At 45.9% G+C, this 19,856-nt stretch overlaps 1 protein-coding gene across 4 annotated transcripts in view; it reads right to left on the reverse strand.

Annotated features, from left to right (window-relative positions):
• The window catches only part of WDFY3 (WD repeat and FYVE domain containing 3), a 2,050,643-nt gene that overhangs the window by 459,577 nt on the left and 1,571,210 nt on the right, over positions 1-19,856 (reverse strand). For all 4 annotated transcript variants that reach the window (XM_086961876.1, XM_086961875.1, XM_086961873.1 and 1 more), the window contains one exon: positions 17,317-17,371. In XM_086961876.1, coding sequence (XP_086818002.1) covers positions 17,317-17,371 — 55 coding nt within the window. The remainder of the gene's footprint in view (positions 1-17,316; positions 17,372-19,856) is intronic.

The following is a 19,856-nucleotide window of genomic DNA, read 5'->3' on the forward strand; positions in this document are numbered from 1 at the left end:
ATATCGGAAACCAATCTGTCTAAATTTGCATTTGACAGCCAGATAGGATCCTGTGCGGCACTGCACCGATAGGGTATAGTCCAGGAAAATAAACACTCAAACATTTTCATAGTGGAGCACCGTGATCATCTAGACACTTGTAGCAAGGTGTCCTTATTCCTATAGTTCATGACACGGGTCACCCCAGACCAGGGAGGCCCCCCGCAGGCAGATGCTGAGCCCTAACACAGTAGGCATGCTCTATCAGGAAGTTCGCAGACAGCTGGGCCGGAGCTACCTTCTGTGACAGCCAGGTTTCGAAGAGCATCATCGGATCATCACCTTCTACTCCCTCTGGAAACTCCACTATGCTGAGATTATTTCGGTGTGAGCGCCGTTTTGAATCTTAAACTTGAGCCTCCAGTTCCTGGACTTTAGTGGTGAGAGTGGATCGGACTCCTCCAGTTCCTTCATTGACAGACGGTTCTCCATGATCTCATGCTCTATGTGATTGACGTGGTCCACCAACTTTTGCTGGTCCTCATGTAGCAGCACCACATTAATCGCTACTGCTTCACCTCTAGTGCGTAGATCCTGCCTTGTATCCGAAATAACAGCAAGTATTTTGTCCAGTTTGAGATCCATTTGCGCGACTGCCAGCATTTCAGTAAGAGACAGGTTCCGGGTAGGCCCCCCATACATATGGTTAGCCTGAGACCGGTGCTGCTGGGGATCCGCTCCTCTCCTTCATCCCCATATCAAATCCCGTCCACCGTCCCACTGGACAACTGATTGCAAGATTTGCTGTGCTGAGGGTTTTCACCAAGGGGCCAATACGTGGCACCGAACCTGCCAGGCCCCCATACACATATGGTCTGGTCAATGGGGAGGGACAAGCAGTCCTACAAGTCAGTGAAACAAAGGCACCTAAGGAAATACTCCACCCAAGAGAATTGGTCAGACTCATCATAAGACTCTGGTCCCACACACACTGTAGCTTTCGCAGGAGGCATGCAGTCCAGCCATTTAGCTAGTCTCACTGCAGGACCTGCCACACCGCTTTCTCCACTCAACAGGTGGGGAAACGAGCAGTCCCGGCCTCATTCCCCCAGATTCACTCTCCCTGCACCAATGAAGGGTTTAGGGAAGAGGGGAAAAGGGACCTTTCCAGGTGCTGATCAGACATTCCCCATCACAGCACTGTCAGACCCCTTCTCCTCCGACAGCACACCCGGGGCTCTGTGACCACGTCAGTGCCCGCTCAGAGGTGCACTCTTCAGGAATGGAGTTGAGTGAGCCTACAGCTCACTCAGACTGCTATGCTCTGCTCCAGGGCAAGTCCAGGAGATGTGGGATCCTACATCACGCCTAAAATCATGCAGCAAGTGTACAAGTCACAGAATGCGGTATCGATGACCACAAGTGCTGAGTGTGTATCTATGTACCTTCTGCCGCTTTTCTCCTGCCTCAGGGGCCCATCTTGGTCACACTACAGGCAAGCGTTGCCATAGCAGTCCTGGGGCTGCAGTCAGGGCAATATTAGGAGAAGGGAGGAAGGAAGGTACAGCCCTTGCCATGCACCTGTTCTTATCCCAACAATACCCCCTAGAGTAGACTTCGCAGTCCCCAAAAGGTCCAATCACCGCTGCCTCGCGCCCCCACTCCAGCGTGTGGTCACAAAGTTGTCATATCTTTCTGAAACTCTAGTAGTAGCAATTGGATGTCAGATGTGGTGGTTGGGGTTTGCAAATTTTGGTTCAGTTGATCCCAGCGAGTCAATGGTGGCTCCCTTTGGAGTGATGCAGGAACTGCTTAATTGAGGAGGGGTTTAGGTGATTTATTTTAGACACTGGCCACAACTTACTTTTACAATTCATTCATGTTTCAAAGCTGAAGGGTCAGACTACACCTATGATGGTTTCAATATATACAGATGAAGGCACCCATGATGCACAGTTCCCTATGTAGTCCTGGTGACCAATTCAAAAAGTTTTTATGCAACATCACAATAATGTCACGTTTAGAATGATTGAGGCACAGTTCCTCTCAGTTAGGTTAGGCTGTGTGCTCATCTTGACTCAGGGCAGTCAGATGTCACTGTGAACCCTCTTCTCATGCTCTCTTCATTTACCGTTCACCCAAGCTTTTGTTGCAGTTATGCCCCCACTTTTTGCCCCCTTTTTAGGTTGAGATTGCATATGCCGCTCAGCAAGGCAAGTTGTATTCGGAGTAAGGATGTGAAGCTCCGCCCACTCTCCACCCAAATTTTTCATTGACTTGTGTCATTGTCCTTGGTAAATGCTGGCTACTGATTAACTAATCGGCTTGTTAGTTCCTCCCAAGTACCGCCCTGTCTTCATTTATAACCTCCCACGGCGACACCCCCTGTTACGAGTGCCGTTGCTCGGAAAGCTGTAATTACAGCCTCCGAGCACTATTTTGTTAAATGCTTTTCACCTGTCTGGCAGGACATGCTCTCTTGCAAGGCTTCATTTATTTTTTCCATCGCAAGGCACGCCACAGTGGCAGCTGTGCCTTTGTTTTAATTACGGCGCTGAATATGGCTGCATGTTTTGTTTTCTATTTTAATAATAGGGGCCAAATGCCCTTCCCCAAGCCCCCACCCAAATGGCGCTTTTGTGATGACGTGATGAGGAAGTAGGAAACTTTTTATCAGCTCCATTCACTTTATATGCACGCCTTTTTTGTATGCACGCACCCGCTTGTTACTTTTGCTTAAGATTAGCATGCCGCCTGCCTCACTGCCACCACACTTCATCTTAAATCATGGCGGAAGCTCCTGGAGGCCGCTGGACTTTTTTGTTCTGCCCGGTGCCACTCTACCTTCTTCCAGCCTTGGCGTGCTCCACGCCTTTTTAAAATGTATTTTTTAATACATGTGCCCTCCTTTTATTACTTTTTGTTTAAGATAAGCATGGTATCCGCCTCACAACGGCTGCGCTTCATCTTAAATCATGGTAGCCGCCAACTAACTTGGATCCATTTTGAGTATCCTGTATGATTTTCTGTCATCAAGTTGTCGTAGGCACTCAGACCTGTAGATTTCCCTGTCCATGATTACTATGGCACCACCTATACTAGCTCTCCATTCTCTTGGCAACCCTGTGGTTTTTAACCCATCTTACCACACTTAGAGGAATAGAGTTTTGCAACATCAAGGGTTGTCTATACTAACATTCAACTACAGCTTTGGGATTAAAGTTAGTTGGAACTGTGTACCAATATAGGATTTTTGAGCATATCAAACAATCACATACACCAAGTAGGAGTACTATTTACATGAAACTGCGGTAGATTTAAGTTAACGATATCCCTATAAGTAATTTTGTTCTTGAAATGGGGTAATTATGGCATTGTGTTTTTAGAGTACACTAGAGCATAAGTAACAATGTCACCCTAAAAATATTGTTAGGTGTGACCTACAGTTTTATTTTCCTCAGAGCGGGGCCTCCTTCCCTGAGCTGCCTGCCAGGTTGAGGTGAGGCACAATATCCTACTATTGAGTGCAAGTGAAGCAATATCTACTGTAGATATATATGGCTTTTGACAATATTAAGATAAGGATTGTGCCATTAGCAGAGCACTTTAATTGACTTGTGTCTCTGTTCTCTTTTCTCTCTCATTGACTTTTCAGATATTCCAAGTATTACCTGATACCATGTCACAGGAATACTGGTTTGGTATCTTCTTTTTTAACAAATATATATATATACATATATATATATATATATATATATTTTTTTTTCTGTATCGCAACTTGATTCAGTAGAAGGAGGGGGCTATAGTAGAATTATTAAGCACACACTTGAGGAATAATATGATTTCCCTTGTACAGATACACACTACAAAATGGCCCCCATAGAATCCACTAAAAAATCACAATGGGAATGTCCTACAGCGATTTCTATGAACGTAATACAAATGATGTAGAATGGTTGTGATTGGTTCCTCTTACGTAAAGAGTTTTCTTGGATACATTGTATATAATTGTTTGAAAATGTAACCTCCCCGACATTGACAAAGGCGTGTAGCCGAAACGCGTCTGTCGGGCAGTTTTGATTTGTGATCATTAAACTTTGAAAAGTACCCCTTGAGTGCGCCTCAATCTTTGCTTCAGGGGAATAGGAGGAGTATCGCACAGGAATATATATATATATATATATATATATATATATATATATATATATATATATATATATATATATATATATATATATATATATATATATATATATATATATCTCAGCAGCAGCAATTGCAATATTCTATAATTTTTTGGTCCTGAAGAAAGGCCACCAATACAGAATTCTGATCATATGGCTGAAACATGTAGACCTTTTCTTAATAGTAGTTATAAATCCATACTACTTATTGCACTGCTTTTTAATCCTGCCAGGGAGAGCACATGAATAAATCAATTTTGGGCATCAACTTAGGCAGTTTTAATATTCACTAACTACATATATTTTTTCATTACATCACTCCTTTTGCGCTGCACTCTCGCTACACCATAAGGCTCACATATGGAATTTTAGCATCCTATCCCCACAGTTATACATCAATGAAAACATCTCTGAGCTCCTTCCTCACAATGAAGAAGTTGTAGCTCCCAGTAGGACTAGGTTTTCCTACTGGTAAGGAGGAAACCCATATGATGAAGCATGTCACCCTCGGGTGAGTGAGGGTCTAGTCCTTAAGGGATACATTCCCCCACTTTTCTTCCTTTAGGCTACACTGTAAATAATGTCTAGTGAGAGAGTTTGGACCTAGATCCCACTTTTTTGCCTACTATAGGCTCTTGTAGTGCGAACCTAGACCAGAGGTGTTAGTGTGTTGTTAACCCCCTGAAACCTACCATCCCTCTAGTATGCTGGCTGACTGTTCCAGTCCAGCCTGCCACCACAGATTCGTTTCTGACCCCCAGGGGTGAGTGCCCATGCTCTCAGAAGGTCAGGAACAGTGCCTGCTCTGGAGTGAATTGTTTTACACCTGCTCCATGAAGGCTGGTAAATTAGCATTCCTAGGCAGGGTGCTTCAAAGAGCCCACGGTCTTTAGAATGCAAATCTGGCGTCACTCAGAGGTGAGGGGATGCCCACCCCCCCGGTCAGGACCTATGTGGCACCAGGACAGGTGGGAAAATTAGTAGCCAGAGAGGCAAGTCCACCCTCAGGCTAGTTCCATCCCTAAGGTGAGCAACCTTATGGCGATAAAAAATAAAATACTGCCATATTGGTGATGGTAGAATTAAGAACTCTGGGAAAGGGCTATGCACACTTCCCAGAGGAAGTGGTCCTATATAGGGCGTAGTGACTCCAGAGGTAAGTAAGCCCCGTGGCTACTACCCTACATTTCCCTGATGCTCCTAAATCTAGTATTTTGGGAAGTCCCTGGCATCAGTAAATCAGATTCCTGCCAACCTAAGAAGAAGGACACCAAAGAGCCTCAAAAGCAAGGACTGTGGAGAAGCAACTGACTTGGCAACAACCCTGCTGGCTTGTCTGCTGTTCCCTCAGATTGAGCTAAAGTCTTCTCATCCTGCAGCTGCACTGCCTCCAAAAGCCTGGGAGGACAGCATGCCTTCAACAAAGACCGATGAACTCCTGTGGAGTAGCGGAGCTGCTTCCCTGCATGAACTCCAAAAGAACTGAGGACTCCAGAACGCTGCAAACCCAACACTGGAAAGCATCACTGCACCCATGCCCCCTAGCCCGGGTTGAAGTGGGTCACAGGTGCCAGTGTGGTCCCCGACCCTCCAGAGACAAAGCCTTGAGTTTGCACACAGTGGATTCACTGTCACCTGCTGCCTCTTTGTGCAGGCCCCCCCTCTATTGTGAGTGTTTCCGGTGACAAACCTGACGCCTACAACACCTGGCTGCCCTGGCCCAAGGAGAAGAGGCTCAAAGGTGTCCCCAAGCATCATAAGCTCCCTTGTTCGTTCAGCCTGACTGGTCTCCCAGTTCCAGCTAGCAGCCTCTTTATAACGGGAACATTCTCCTGTAAGATAACATTGGGCACCCGATGCTCAAACACATCTGTGCACCCGGACGGACGCCCAAGAGCCTCCCAAGGCAATCTCTTGGTGTGGCCATGGGCCTTGCCTCATACTCACCTCAAGTCCAAAAGTTTGGTACCATAAGTCACTGTGAAGTGTCTGAATGCAGCACATGCTTACCCCCTATAGGATAAGATTCTGAACCTAACGCTGAAAACACCTCTGCACCTAGACGCCTCAGTTCTGCCTGCGGTGACATGTTGGTGCTGCCTTGTACCATGTCCCATACTTACCTTAAGTCCAGGAGGTTGTTCATTCAAGCCGCTGAGTTCCTGTATGCAGTGCAAGTCTTTCCTCTATAGGATAGCATTACGCCTTCAGAAATTGTAGTGTCCACTTTTTAAAACTGTACAAATTCATAACTCAAAAAGTACTTACCTGATTTCAATGATCTTGGTGTCTAAATTCATATAAAAGTATGGGTTATCTTTATAAATTGGTGTCAGATTTCTTTACTGAGTGCATCTTACTGCCTGTGTGTGTGCAATAAATGCTTAGCACTACCCACGATATGCATAACTGCTTGCCCACACTGCCACAAAAGAGAGCATTTGGGGTGTCATTTGTGCCTCTAATTCCTTTGGGGTGTGCCCTGGACTCTTTACACTGTGTGCCTCTTTTTGGATTCACTATTTAAAGAGCCAGCTTCCTACAGCTTGCATTAAAGGGTCCAAGATCGCTTAAGCACTTACGATTGCGCAGCTGCGCTAGCAAACTCGAATCGCGGCTGATCCCTCAGGCCGTCCTGGATTTGTGCCTCCTCAACTATTGGCCTTATCAGTCAATTAGGCACACAAGAAAAATGTTGCTCTGTGTGCTTAATTTACTTAAGGACTGGGGATGTCGCAGTAACCTCGCTGCTCAGGTTCTCATCATCACTACTCCCCCTTTTAAACCAGATTATCGTCATGCCTGGAACACTCCAGTCAGCAGTTTTTATAGTTCTGTGGAGTGTTGGGTTATCGCAAGGGAATTCTTCAGAGCTTCTACTTCATGTGTGCCTGGTTACATTAGAAACAAATATACTTAACCCTATTTCCAATCAACTGCTGTACAGTTCAAACAAATTAGCTGTTTCCTACAACTGAATTGTTTTAAATTTTTCACACAGTAGAACAGATCAGATTTCCCCATAATCTGTGGTACATATCTGAGTGCAGAATGTGTATCCCGAAAAAAATACGGAGAGCCTGTAGTGCAAATTCATCCAAATTGAGTCAATGTGCATAATTCATGTACAGTAAATCATCTTTGTAAGGCTAGTAACCCAAAAAAACAACACAACCAGGAATTCTTAAAATAAATAAACAAAGTCCATTGTTTTGGAGTCCAAGTGGGGAAAAAAATGGGTCTCGATTCACAAACCACTTTTAATGGCCATAGTGACAAGTGATGAGTATTCAATAGCATGGTGCTGCAACTAATTTGTGATTCTGAGAGCCTCAATCCAGGTCTTTGTTTTTCATCCAATTCCCTTGTCCTATCACATGTCAACACGTTTCAATTCCATATTTTTCCAGGGTCTCTTCAGGACTTGGACTGGTGTACTTTAAGGAGAACTGTAGAAAGCTGGCTCTCTAAACGGTATATCAAAAATATATACTGTGCAAGTGTAGGTATTCTCTAGGGAGGTACAATAGCAATCCCAAGGTGCTCTTCTAGGGGGTAGTGTGGTCAAGCAGCCTTAGGCTTATCAGAGAGGAGTGTTCGGCATCTGCAAATCACACAATAGTCAATAAATGATGCACAAAACTCAAAATGAAAATCCACACCAATTTATAAAAATAAAACATAGCTTTTTATATGTTTACAAAAAAAACAAAAGATGGACAGAATACAGAACAACGTCATACACTATCCCCAGTACAGAGATCTAGGCCTAAATCCATTGTTTTTTGCTCCCCATGCCATTCCAGTTTGAACCCAGACATGTGCAAATTAGTTTTGACCCTGAACCGTGAGTAACTGGCTCGCTATGTGCTAAGAGATTGTTTGTTTTAATTCTTGCTCACTCCTCCTCATACCCGCATTTTAAAAACCTTTTGTCCTCCTTTTTACAATCTTACCTGCTGGGCTCTTTTTTAATGCGTTGAGTTCTATTGCATCGCTTTGTATTTGGTACTCCTAAGATGGCGGTGCTCTAATTCCGTGCTCTGTCCCACTCCAGAGTAACGTGGGGCTCACCAGACAAGGCGACAATCTTGCTGCCTCGCTCGTTGCTCTCGCTACTTCAAATAGCGACCCGATGCAAGCGCGCGGCGCGTGCGCCGATGGCGCCCTGACGCGACCAGCGGCCAGCAACTATGCCTCAACTGACATAAATCCTCTCAGCCAATTTACGTATGCTGCGGAAGAGCTTTTGCTACTTAGAGGTAATGTTTCCTCGTCTTGCACCGCGTGTAATCTATCACAACGCAGTTTTAAATGTCCTAACTGTGGCTTTATGTTGGGTCATAAGCACACTAAATCGGTAACTACCGCATCAAGAGGCAGGGACACTACCACAAACAACATTTCTTCTCCGAAGGCACCTACATTTCTGGAGTATTAATTGCCGCTCCCTTCCTAAGAACAAAGCACACATATTTGATTTCTTGAATTCAGAGACTCCCGATGCGTTGTTCCTAACTGAAACCTGTCTCCATGCCAGCTAAGGCCCAGATGTGGCCAGCGTCCTTCCTCCTGGCTACGTCATTTCTAGAAGTGACAGAGGAACCAAGAAAGGAGGTGGGATTGCCGTAATTTTCAAAGATATCTACTCCTGCAAACTTGAGCTTCAGCCCTTCCCAGATTGTAATGCCGTCCTGTTCAAACTTGCTGTTTTCCCCTAAATTACCCTATCTGGCATGCTTATCTACCGTCCTCCGGGGAATCCTAAGAAATGGCTGTCTGCATTCCCTGACTTAGTAGCCCCGTTTGTAATGAAGGCTGCCAATTTCACTATTTTAGGGGACCTTAACTTTTATTTAGAGGACCCCCTGAATATTGGGAGCTCAACTCTTCTAGCCGATCTTAAAGCTCCTAATTTGCTGTTGCATAATTAGGGGCCCACTCATCAGGCGGGTCACCTGTTGGATCCAATTCTGTCCAACCTTGTGTGGGACTGTAGTCTACCCGCTCTTCCCCTAGGGAGGTCTGACCCTTATGCCATCCGATTTAAATTAGTCACCTCGGGGGACATCGTGCCAGCCCGCAGAGATGACTCAGTCAGTAGGAGGCCCTGGAATAAGCTAGACTTAGAGTCTCTTAACAATCTTTTAATGGCGAATCCTCAAAACATCAATTTACCTTTTTGTTCCCTAAATCCCGCAGTGTCTAACTGGTTAGCTAAGTTCATTGATTCCTGCCTGCCATTGGTACCAAAACGCAGCTTTACTCACCATCCTCCTGCCCCATGATTCAATAATGAGCTAAAGGTCTCGCCTGGATCAAGGTAACGTTCTTTATCTGGGTGGAAGTCAGGAGGTGCTGCAGAAACTCCAGGTGGTCCAGAATTCCGCAGCCCGCCTCCTATGTCACATCCAAAGGAAATTATCCATCTCTCCCTTTCATCTGGACCTACACTGGCTCTGCATCGAAAGTCGCATTAAATTCAAGACCTTGTGCTTTGTCTTTAAAATCAGACAAGGGAACACTCAGTCTTATCTTCAGGAGCTTGTCCATCCATATGTCTCTTCTTTACGCTCAGCCACACAAGGTAATTTTGTAACACCCAGTTGTAAACTAACCAGAATGGGTGGCCGCTCCTTTTCATTTCTCGGTCCCAGACTATGGAATTCTCTTCCCAGTTCCATGAAAAAGGAATCTATCTTAAGTTTCGGGAGATCTTAAGACCTGGCTTTTCTCTCAGTGATCAGCTTTCCGTTTACTCAGTCTGCAGCAGTGGACATGCCTGCGCCGGGAAACCCTGTCTAGGGTAGCTGTGCGCATTATACATTTAATTAATAATAATAATAACACAATTTTGAACAGCCCAGCCTGAACTGTCAGGCCAGGTCCTCCCTGGATTGGAAACAAGCATCCTAGGACCAGTTTCGAGGTTTCACCACTCATCAGCCAGGATAGCTTGACTCCAGTGGCAAGTTGAGCACAGGACCCACATCTGGGTATACCCATCCCACTCGGGGTGACAAATGCAAAAAGAACAATTGATGGACAGAATGCAGAACAATGTCATACATTCATCCCAGTACAGAGATCTGGGCTTAAATCCTTCGTTTTTTTGCTCCCCATGTCATTCCAGTTTAAATCCAGCCATATGCAAATCAGTCTTGACCCTGCACCCACTGGGATCAGTCCAGCCCGACCTGCCAGGCCAGTTCCTCCCTGGACTGGAAACAAGCATCCTAGGACCAGTGTTGGGATTTCACCCCTCATCAGCCAGGATAGCTTGACTCCAGTGGAATGGAGAGCACTGACTGATTTGCATATAGCTGGGTCTGAACTGAGGTGGCGAAGTGAGCTATAGAAAGATGATGAATTCAACCCAGATCTGTAACTTGGGGTGAGTGTCTGAAACGTTTCAGTGCTCCGTCCATCATCTCCTTGTGTTTGCTTTGTTTGTCCTAAGTTGGTAGGGTATGCCCAGACGCCGGTCTTGCTAACTTTGCCACTGGATTCAAGCTAGCCTGGATGATGAGGGGTGTTACCCCAAAGCTGGTCCCAGGATGCTTGTTTCTGGTTCAGGGAAAGACCTGGCTTGGCACTTCAGGCTGGTTCCCATGAGGCACAGGATCAAGCATGATTTGCATATAGCTGGGTCTGAACTGAGGTGGCGAAGTGAGCTAAAGAACGATGGTGGATTCAACCCAGATCTGTGACTGGGGGTTAGTGTCTGAAAAGTTTCAGCGCTCTGTCCATCATCTCCTTGTGTTTGCTTTATATATGTTAAGGCACCAGAATCAATATGATCAGGTACCTACGTTTTGCAAGAGAAGTACGAGTTACTTACCTTCGGTAACGATGTATCTGGTAGAGACGATTCTACCCGCAGATTCCTTAACGTAGAATTATCCCCAGGCGTGAGACGGTATCCACAAAATGTTTTGCCACAGCATCCCTGCGCGCCGGGGTGACAGCACCACGTGACTCCGCCCTGACGTCGTCAGCGTCCATGACGTCAGCGAGGATACTGAAGTCCCACCCCGGCGAGCCTAGGTCAGTTTTTTCTCTTTTCCGCATGCAACGCGGATCCGGGTTGTGTCCAGGCCTGTTTTCGGGCCTTTTATTCTTTTACACGCTTTGGCGTTAAGTGGAACAGTGTGCGAATGCCTTCGGGCTTTAAGACGTGTATCTCCTGTGTGTGTTCCATGTTGGCGATGGACCCTCACTCAATTTGCATGTGGTGCCTGGGTGAACACCACGACTCGGAGAGCTGTGATGCCTGTCAGCACCTTAAGCCTAAGTCACAGCGGGAGCGCCGGATGAAGTTGCATTCGGCGCGCTTGTCCAGGTTGGTGTCATCCCAGCGTCCGTCCCCTACCTCGGAAGCAAGGAACCACAGGTTTCGTCTGCGACATCGTCTTTCGCCGCAGCCCCAAGGGAGTGGCTCGCCGGCTGGTAGGTCCTTTCGTTTGTCTCCGAGCCCTTGTCCTCTTTTCGTGGTGGGTGCCTGCTCCCCCCAGGACATGTGCCCCCGCTTTTTTGGCCCTTCCTCAACCTCCTGAGACGTGCGGGAATCATTGCCTCGCGCAGGGCCTTCCGCGGAGTCGCAGGGATTTCCGGCTCCAGGTTGTAGGAGGGTGGTGCAATCCTTCGGGGCTCCCCTCTTCGGCGCCTGGCATCCCTGCCTCACCGCCAATCCCTACGGGGCTCCCTGTGGCATCGCAGGAAACCGCCATGACTCCGAGCTTGCCACCAAGTCCTGCTCGGTCCTCTGAGCAGGCAGCTGCCTCACCAGAGGCCGAGCCGGCACCGTTTTGCGCCAGCTCCGGTGGAGTCACGGGTTGAGGCAGGGACCTGGGGTGCTTTCCAGAGCCCCCCTCAGGGATGGTATTAGCTGAAGGGTGGGCACGCCTATCTGACAAGCTAATTCTCCTGCCTGTCCAGGTGCCAAACGACTCTGACCAAAGGGGCTCGGCTTCCTCTCTTGAGAGGGAATCCAAATTTACATACTGAAGGCGGTGGGCTCTTTGAATGTCCCCTGCATTGGAATGCTAATCTGTGGGTCATCCTGTGGGACGGGGCTCAAACACCCTCTGCCCGAGCTAGCTTGGTTTCTGCCCTCTGGAGGGAAAAGGCCCTCACCCATGGGGGTCAGAAAATTGTCGCTGGTGGCAAGTTGGCGAAAACCAGTTAGTCAGCACACCAGCAGCTGGAAGGTTGCCAGGGGCACATCTAAGGTGCTCTCTGTGTTCATGCTATAATAAATCCAACAAATAAATAAGTGTGGGTTTAAATCCAACAAATGCATCTGTGTGGGTTTAATAATACGAGGTGTTTGATACCAAATGTCCATATTTTCAGTGAAGACATCATGTAGCTGGGGAACTCGTTTTCACAAGTGTCCTGCACCTGTGCTTAAAATGGCTTCCCGGTTCACTTGTACTGGAAAAAGTGGATGTGAGAAAGTGGCTCTATGTATACTGGACTAGGATGAAGTACAGTGTGTGTATAGAGTCCACCAACCCCAGAGGAATAACAGAGGTTAAAGTCAGAACTGACCTTACTCTCCAAAGTGGTAGCTTGGTCGAGCAGTAAGGCAGGACCAGAGGACAGTGTAAAGCATTTGTTGTACACACTCAGTCAGCAAAAGGTTTCACATACTCATGGACTGAACTCCAGGCCAATTGTTTTTATATCAACAGATATAGGTGTTTTATTTTTAGAACCAACAGTTATAAAAATATACTTTTCTTGTAATGAGTTCTCTCATGTAATTACTTTGCAAAGGAGCAATAAAGTTCGTGCACACAATGAATACAGTCTTGATAGTAAGCAACACAATCCTAAAACACACTATAGCATTGAGCTCAATGGGTTTTCGACATGTAAGTACAGTTGATTACTATATAGATTACTTTAGTAGCCTCAGGACTAGATCTGAGATTCAGTCCTGGGGTCTAAGCTGAAACCAGGTTAGCAAAAACGTTTTAGTTACTGTAGTGAAGTTCTTGAATATAAAGCGGTTTTAAAAGTTCACACTTAGAAACTTTTCAAAGGAAATCTGACAATGTTATTCAATGGGAGAAAATTCAGGTTGCAGGTAAAGTACGATCGCGTTACTTTTGTAACCCAGCACTGGTCTCCTAGGGCCAGCACTGGGGTCTTAACTCAAAACAGGTAGGTAATTGAATTTCAGTATTTCGTGTGATTTTCAAAGAATATTTCAAGTTTTCAAAAGTAGACACTAAGAAGAAATTTCATAGAAAAGCAGACAATGGGTTCTTATGGAGAAAATACAGAATACTAGTAACCCCACTAGGGATTAATTTTGTGGTTCAGTACTGGGCTGGAAGGTACAGCACTGGCTTCTCCCCTGATCACAGGTGAGTACTTTGGAATTCGGACTTTGGCTGATTTTATGTGAATATTTTCAGGTTTCAAAACTTCACACTTCGAAAATTTTCGAGTCAAAACGAGTCAATTTTATCCAATGGCAGGTAAGTAAATTATGGGTTTCCAGGTGAGTACTTGGCTGGTGAAGGTAAGGTTCTGGGCATAGACTCAGGGGTCCCCCAGGGTCAGGTAAGTACAGTTACTCCCAGCGGCACTGGGGCGGCCGGGTGCAGAAGTAGGTAGGCCCAATGATATCCAATGAGGGAAGGGGGCCTTCGGTTGGTGGCTGCTGGCTAGAAGGTCAAACGGCTGTGGGAGCTGGGCTCCTGGTCACTTGCTCAGGGAAAGGGGGTAAGAAGGATAGGACACAGGGGTCACAGCCAGAGGTACTCAGGCGGCTAGGTGCAGGGTGCTTTTGAGCCGTCGGGCGCTCAATGTTATCCAATGGGAAAGGTCAAAAAGGAACAAAGGCTGCAGGATCGGGGACGGAGACTCTCCAGGGGCGACCAGCACTTCGAGAGGTAAGTTGGGATCTTGGAGCACAGGTAGGTACCCCAAAGAGAGCCATAGGGAGCTGTAGGGCGCCGGGTACAGGGGTGTCTTTAAGTGTCGGAAAAGCGTACCCTCTGCAGGTCGCGGTTGGGGAGGCCCCTGGTTCTGAGTCTGCAGGCGTCGGCTGGTTCGTCGAGGAGGGTTCTTGGGCACTGGACTTCGGGTCCCAGTCGCCGGGGCGGATGTCCTCGTGGTCTTGGTTGGGGTTGGCCCAGCCCGAGCTCGGCTGGTGCAGAGTGGGCTTGTCCGGAGTTTCCTGGTAGGCACCAGGTGGGTTGTTGCAGCAGAGCCTCTGCTGATGGGAGTCCCAATCTTCAAGAGGGTCAAGGCAGGCAGGTCCTCTGGGTGTCCCAAGGTTGCTATCCGCGGGGGTCGCCGGGTTTAGGCGGGAGCAGGTTCCAGGATCAACAGGCCGGTAGGGCTGGGGCCAAGTCAGTTGTTGTTGTCCTGTTGTTAGCAGCTGCACGGCGGGTCTTCTTCTTCTTGATCTTCTTTGTTCTTTTTGGTATCGGGATCTGAGGAAGGTTCAGGCAGCCCCTAAATACTGAATTTAAGGGAGTTACAGGTAGGGCAAGGACAGGGACCAATGGGTCCCTGCCCTGGGGTGGGTACACCCCCTAGCCTGCTCCTCTCCTGTGGGAGGGGGGCAGGAGCTTAGCTGTGATAGGGCAGGGCTCCCCATATTCAAGATGGCCGGAGCCCGGGGTCGTGCTTCACCTCGCCTGCCCCACCTTAGGGGTGGGGTTGGCACCCCCCCCCCCCCCTTCTGACGTAGTTTTTCCCGCCAGTCTTTCCGCCAGAGTGGGGGGCAGGACTGGTGGGGGCTGGTTGCTGGGTAGAGCAAATGGTCTGGAGAAGCTCACAGAGGTGTATGCCTTTGAAGCTTCCCCCTGCCCATCCTGGGGGAGGGGACCTAGCACGTCGCCCAGGATGTGCATTTTTGCAGGCCCAGGAGAGCGGGGGCTCTCCTACCCAGGAGTCCAGCAAAATGTTTGTTGTGTGGCAGCCTCTACAGCCACTCAGCCAGACGTGGATTGTAGGTTAGGGTTTCAGAGGGCATCTCTAAGATGCCCTCTGGTGCATTTTACATTAAATCCCACACTGGCATCTGTGCGGGTTTAATGTGCTGAGAAGTTTGTTACCAAACTTGTCAGTCTTCAGTGTAGCCATTATGGTGCTGTGGAGTTCGTAATGCCAACCTCCCAGCACCATATACTCTTAATGGCATCACTGCACTTACAGTGCCCAGGAATGGCCCTGGGTTCTGTAGGGGAACAGGGCTCATGCACCTGTGCCCACCCCTCTGGCATAGGGCACCCAACTAGAGGGACGACTGAAGTATGCCAGGGCAGTGGGCTCTGTGGGCATGGCACACAGGGATGTGTACCAAACAGTAATTACACTCTAGGCGCACAGCCTAAGTTAAATAATATTTAAATAAATCAAGAGATTCACAAAATGTAGGTGCTCCTTTGGTAGCGTCTTTCGACCTATGACGCTTTTTGTATCAAAACCTTAACCATGCTTCCAATGAATCATTAGTCGCATCCCAAAAGGCACACTTTCAATCTCCTCCTATGCCAAAAAGAGGATTCCACTCCTTAAATCATTGACAATTTAATTTTTTATTCTTGAATTTTCATAAGTTTAAATATATGTTTTTCATGATTTTTCTTGTTACATCTTAAAATTTATTTTCAATTGATTCTCATTGCATCACTCACTCCTATGTATTTTGGGCTCTAGGACGCCCTTCTTCAGGGAGTAGCACTGTAAATTCAGAAAAAAATGGACTTTCAATCATAACAATTAGTAAATAGGAATAATACTCATTATGTATTAACTATGTTCAACGCAGTGAGACTGTAAAAAATGAGTACATTGAAAAAACGGTTGAATTCATGCTGAACCGTGCTGTGTGTGAAAGCCAAAAAGTAACCCAGGTATTCAAAAAGAAACACTCGCATGAAATCCCTGTTCGCATCGCGAACAATAAAACCTAAAAGAAACCACAATACTCCTTAGCCTCTCAAGTTTAAATTATAGCTGGAAACAACTGGCAAAGGTAGGATTTTCATATATATCTCGCGCATCTTGGAACTTGAATGAATTATCGCAATAGCATCTTTTTAAAAGCACTTCTTTCAAACACTACAATTCCTCACTTTTAGTAAACAAGAGGAAGCATCTAACGGTCCAATTTGGGAAGTGGTCCTCGTCTGTGACACACTGCTCATAGAGGACTCATATGGCTGATTAATTTGAACCATATAGCAGCTGATTGGAATTGAGCTTGAGGGGTATATTCCCCTGTATTTTGAGTTTTGTGCCCTAACCACAGTCTTGCTTTACATGGGTCCAACCACATTGGTGTTTCTGCTGATATTAGAGGGCCCAGGAGTGCTTAAGGCATTTATCTTTGTATAACCATTTTGGCAATGGCACCAAATCCTCCGGACTGACCTGGGTTAGCACCTGCCTAATACTGCAGATGCTAAGAAATGGAGCGTTTGAGTGCCTTTTGTCATCAGAGTGTTTGATCTTTGGCTTTATTCGCCGAAGCATGGCATTGTAAGGACTTTTTGTGGCCCATACCTCAGCTACAGTGTGTGTAGCCGTGCCCACAACTTGGCCACGTCCACCTCTTCTAATACATTTTTGACCACAGCACTAAGGAGCTATTATTGTGTTTTAGTTTTAGAAACTATAGCAGGACTGTGACATCAGCATCAAGGTGTACACCCATCCAGTATAAACAATTCTCTGAGTTGAAGGTTCTGTGTGCTTGTGGTGCTACAAATGAACATCAGTACAAACTGCACGTTTTCTAATCGTTATTTAAGCAATATCAATGACACTTGTACATCACCTCTATGTAAAAATGTTGGAAATAAAGTGGAATATTTTATTTCAACAAACTTTCTGTTTCAATTGGGGGGGGGGGGTGTCTTATAAACCTTTAAGCAAGAAATGTAAACCGGTTTGAATTGTATTCCTTCTTGTGCCAAAATGTCCTCCAATCTAATGTGTGTCACTGAGAAAGAAAGTCAATTCCTTGTGTTCCACTTAAAGTCGCCCTCTTTAGGGTTTTTAGTGGATCAAGGTTTGATGCTTTATATTTATGGTGAGACAGCAGAACACATACATCCATTGTTTTAAAGAGCAGATCATTAAGCATAGATACATCTCCACAAACCTCATTATAATGACTTACCTCCCATCTTTGAGTCACAGATTTTTCTCCCACCAAAGTGCTGAGTAATCCAGATCTAAAGTTAACAGGAAGATATAAAAAACACAAAAACAAAATAACTGAGCAAAAGATGAAAGAGTAGGTATTCAACAGTGGGTGATCTTAATATGGCAAATGCCTACTGACATTTTGTAGCTAGTTACTGGAGTTGATAAAATCAAGTTACCAAAGACTGGGGTGAAAATTCAATGTATTCTGTTAAATCATGTGCTACTTATTTATGCTCCTTCTGTCAGATATGAGCACAGTCTCCTCCCATCTGATGCTTGTTGGGACATACTTTAGGGACTGGATAGCTAGAGAGGTAAATGCCGTTACCAACAAATCTATCTCCCTGCAGGGAATCACAACGCGGTTGTTACAATGATCACGTTGTGATTCTGCATACCATTACTCCGCAAGTCGAAACGACGACTTGCGGAGGGGTGGGGGGGGGGGGAAAGGTGTTGGATTTAAAATGCAACACCTTCCCTATTGTCCGCTCAGACTGGAGTTGGAATAGTAAATTATACTATTTCAACATCCAGCGCTCCCCTCCCTCCGCAAGTCGTTGTTCTGACTTGTGGAGTAATGGTATGCGGAATCACAATGTGTTCGTTGTAACAACCGAGTTGTGATTCCCTGCGGAGTGAAAGACTGTGGGATGGTATCATATTTTCAGCTACAGTACTTAATTTTTGTAAAAAAAACTAAAAAAATATCAAATAATAATTTTAAGTATTTTTTAAGTATCGGGATCCAGAGTTTTTCCTAGTAGGCTGTTGATTCCCACAGCTGTCTAGTTTGGAATCCAATGTGTGCATTTTTCTTATACCACTCTACACTTTTGGTCTCCGTCTCGTTCTTGGTGATCTTTTTTCATCCTTGCTTTCAAAACTCTCTCTTCCAACTTCTTTCACCCATTTCTACCTTTCTCTCTCTTGCTCTGGATCAAAGTCTGATTATGAAATAGACATCCTGGTTTCCCCTACCTGCAAACACCTGCACAAATAATGACTGGTTGTTCTGAACAATTTGCATGTGTCTCTAGCCCAGGCCACTGCTTTAAACCTAACTGTAAGAAGAAAAATACATAACTAAATGCAATGCTCAAACATTGGTATCTTTCATGGATTAGCACGTTGAATCAGTCAACTGGATCGAGGTGGGAGCCTCAGGCCACATATAAAATTAGTGCATAATAACAACAAACTATTGAAACAAGTTAAAATTACTACATTAGTAGCCTATCCCCTTTCTGGATGGACCCCTGAAATCCAGGGAAAGAGGTGAAGGCACACTGAACTTCAGTATAACACATATTACAAATAATTTGTGTTAGTGAATAGAAGTATTTGGTAAGCCAACAAGCGGAGAAGAGGAAAGTCTGCATGTGAATCCATGAAAGAAACCAAACCTGGAGACCTGCAGTTCCAAATAAATTCTTTCTTCCCTACCACTGGATCTTTTATGGATTCTCATTCTTGAATCAGAATAGTAAACCTTATAATACCAAGAAGTATTGGAATGAGAAAAAAGGAGCTCACCTTTACAACGTTGCACAGAACTGCCTTGCAAATGCAAATTCTCTCACCCATTGATTAATGAATCCTCAGTCTTTCATGTTACTGCCCTGCAGATAAGAATCAGTGGAACTTCCAGCAGCCGACCGACTCTGACCAGCGGGGCGATGCTCCTCTGTCATTACAGAGGAGAGGCCACTGGGAACTTCCCCATTTTGAGGAACATGGCCCGATTCCTGTTGTCAAGGGTCTGTTAGTCTTCATGTGACAAAATGCGATTGCTGCAGAAATCCATCTGGCTCTATTTTGTATTTTCTCTAAGAAACAAAGAGCTAATTTGGTTGAGGAAAGAGATCTTGCACCAAAAGATTTGAGTCATCTTATGTCCACAGCGCGTAATGTTCTTTCTGAATCATTGGACGTATTAGGAAAGAAGGATTTAAGGAAGACAAAAGTCACACTAAGACAAAAGCCTGAAGGGATGTTTGGAATAAATGTTGGATTTGCTTGTAAGATCACTCTCTGTTTGGCAAATTCAAATAAGGTTCTGGGAGTGTGAGAGCTCGCAGCTTTACTATCCTTCTTGCTGATGTCACAGCTATAGGCACAGTCACTCATTGAAGAACAAGTTACTTATCTTCGGTAACAATATATCTGTAAGAAACAGTAGTTAGCATTAGATTCCTTACCTTAGAATATTCCCAGGCGTCAGACTGGATCCGGAAAAGGTTTGCGTAGCAGTACCCTTGCGCGTCGGTAGGCGTCGCCTGCGGCTCCGCTTCCGTCGTCGGCACCGTGATGATGTCGTCGGAGTACTTATACACCGCCTCCGCGCGCTGTCAGTTCTTAAACACAGCTTTTCCGCACCAGAAACGCAGAGCCATGTTAAAAACCAACACTGGTTCCATTGAAACTAGGGCCCTGAAAGGGGATGACCTTAACCCTAGATATCGGTTCGCAGTACGGGGAGGATGGGTGGGGCGGTAAGGAATCTAATAC

This window comes from Lissotriton vulgaris, chromosome 3_1 (genome assembly GCF_964263255.1).
Source record: "Lissotriton vulgaris chromosome 3_1, aLisVul1.2, whole genome shotgun sequence".
Classification (NCBI taxonomy): Eukaryota; Metazoa; Chordata; class Amphibia; order Caudata; family Salamandridae; genus Lissotriton; species Lissotriton vulgaris.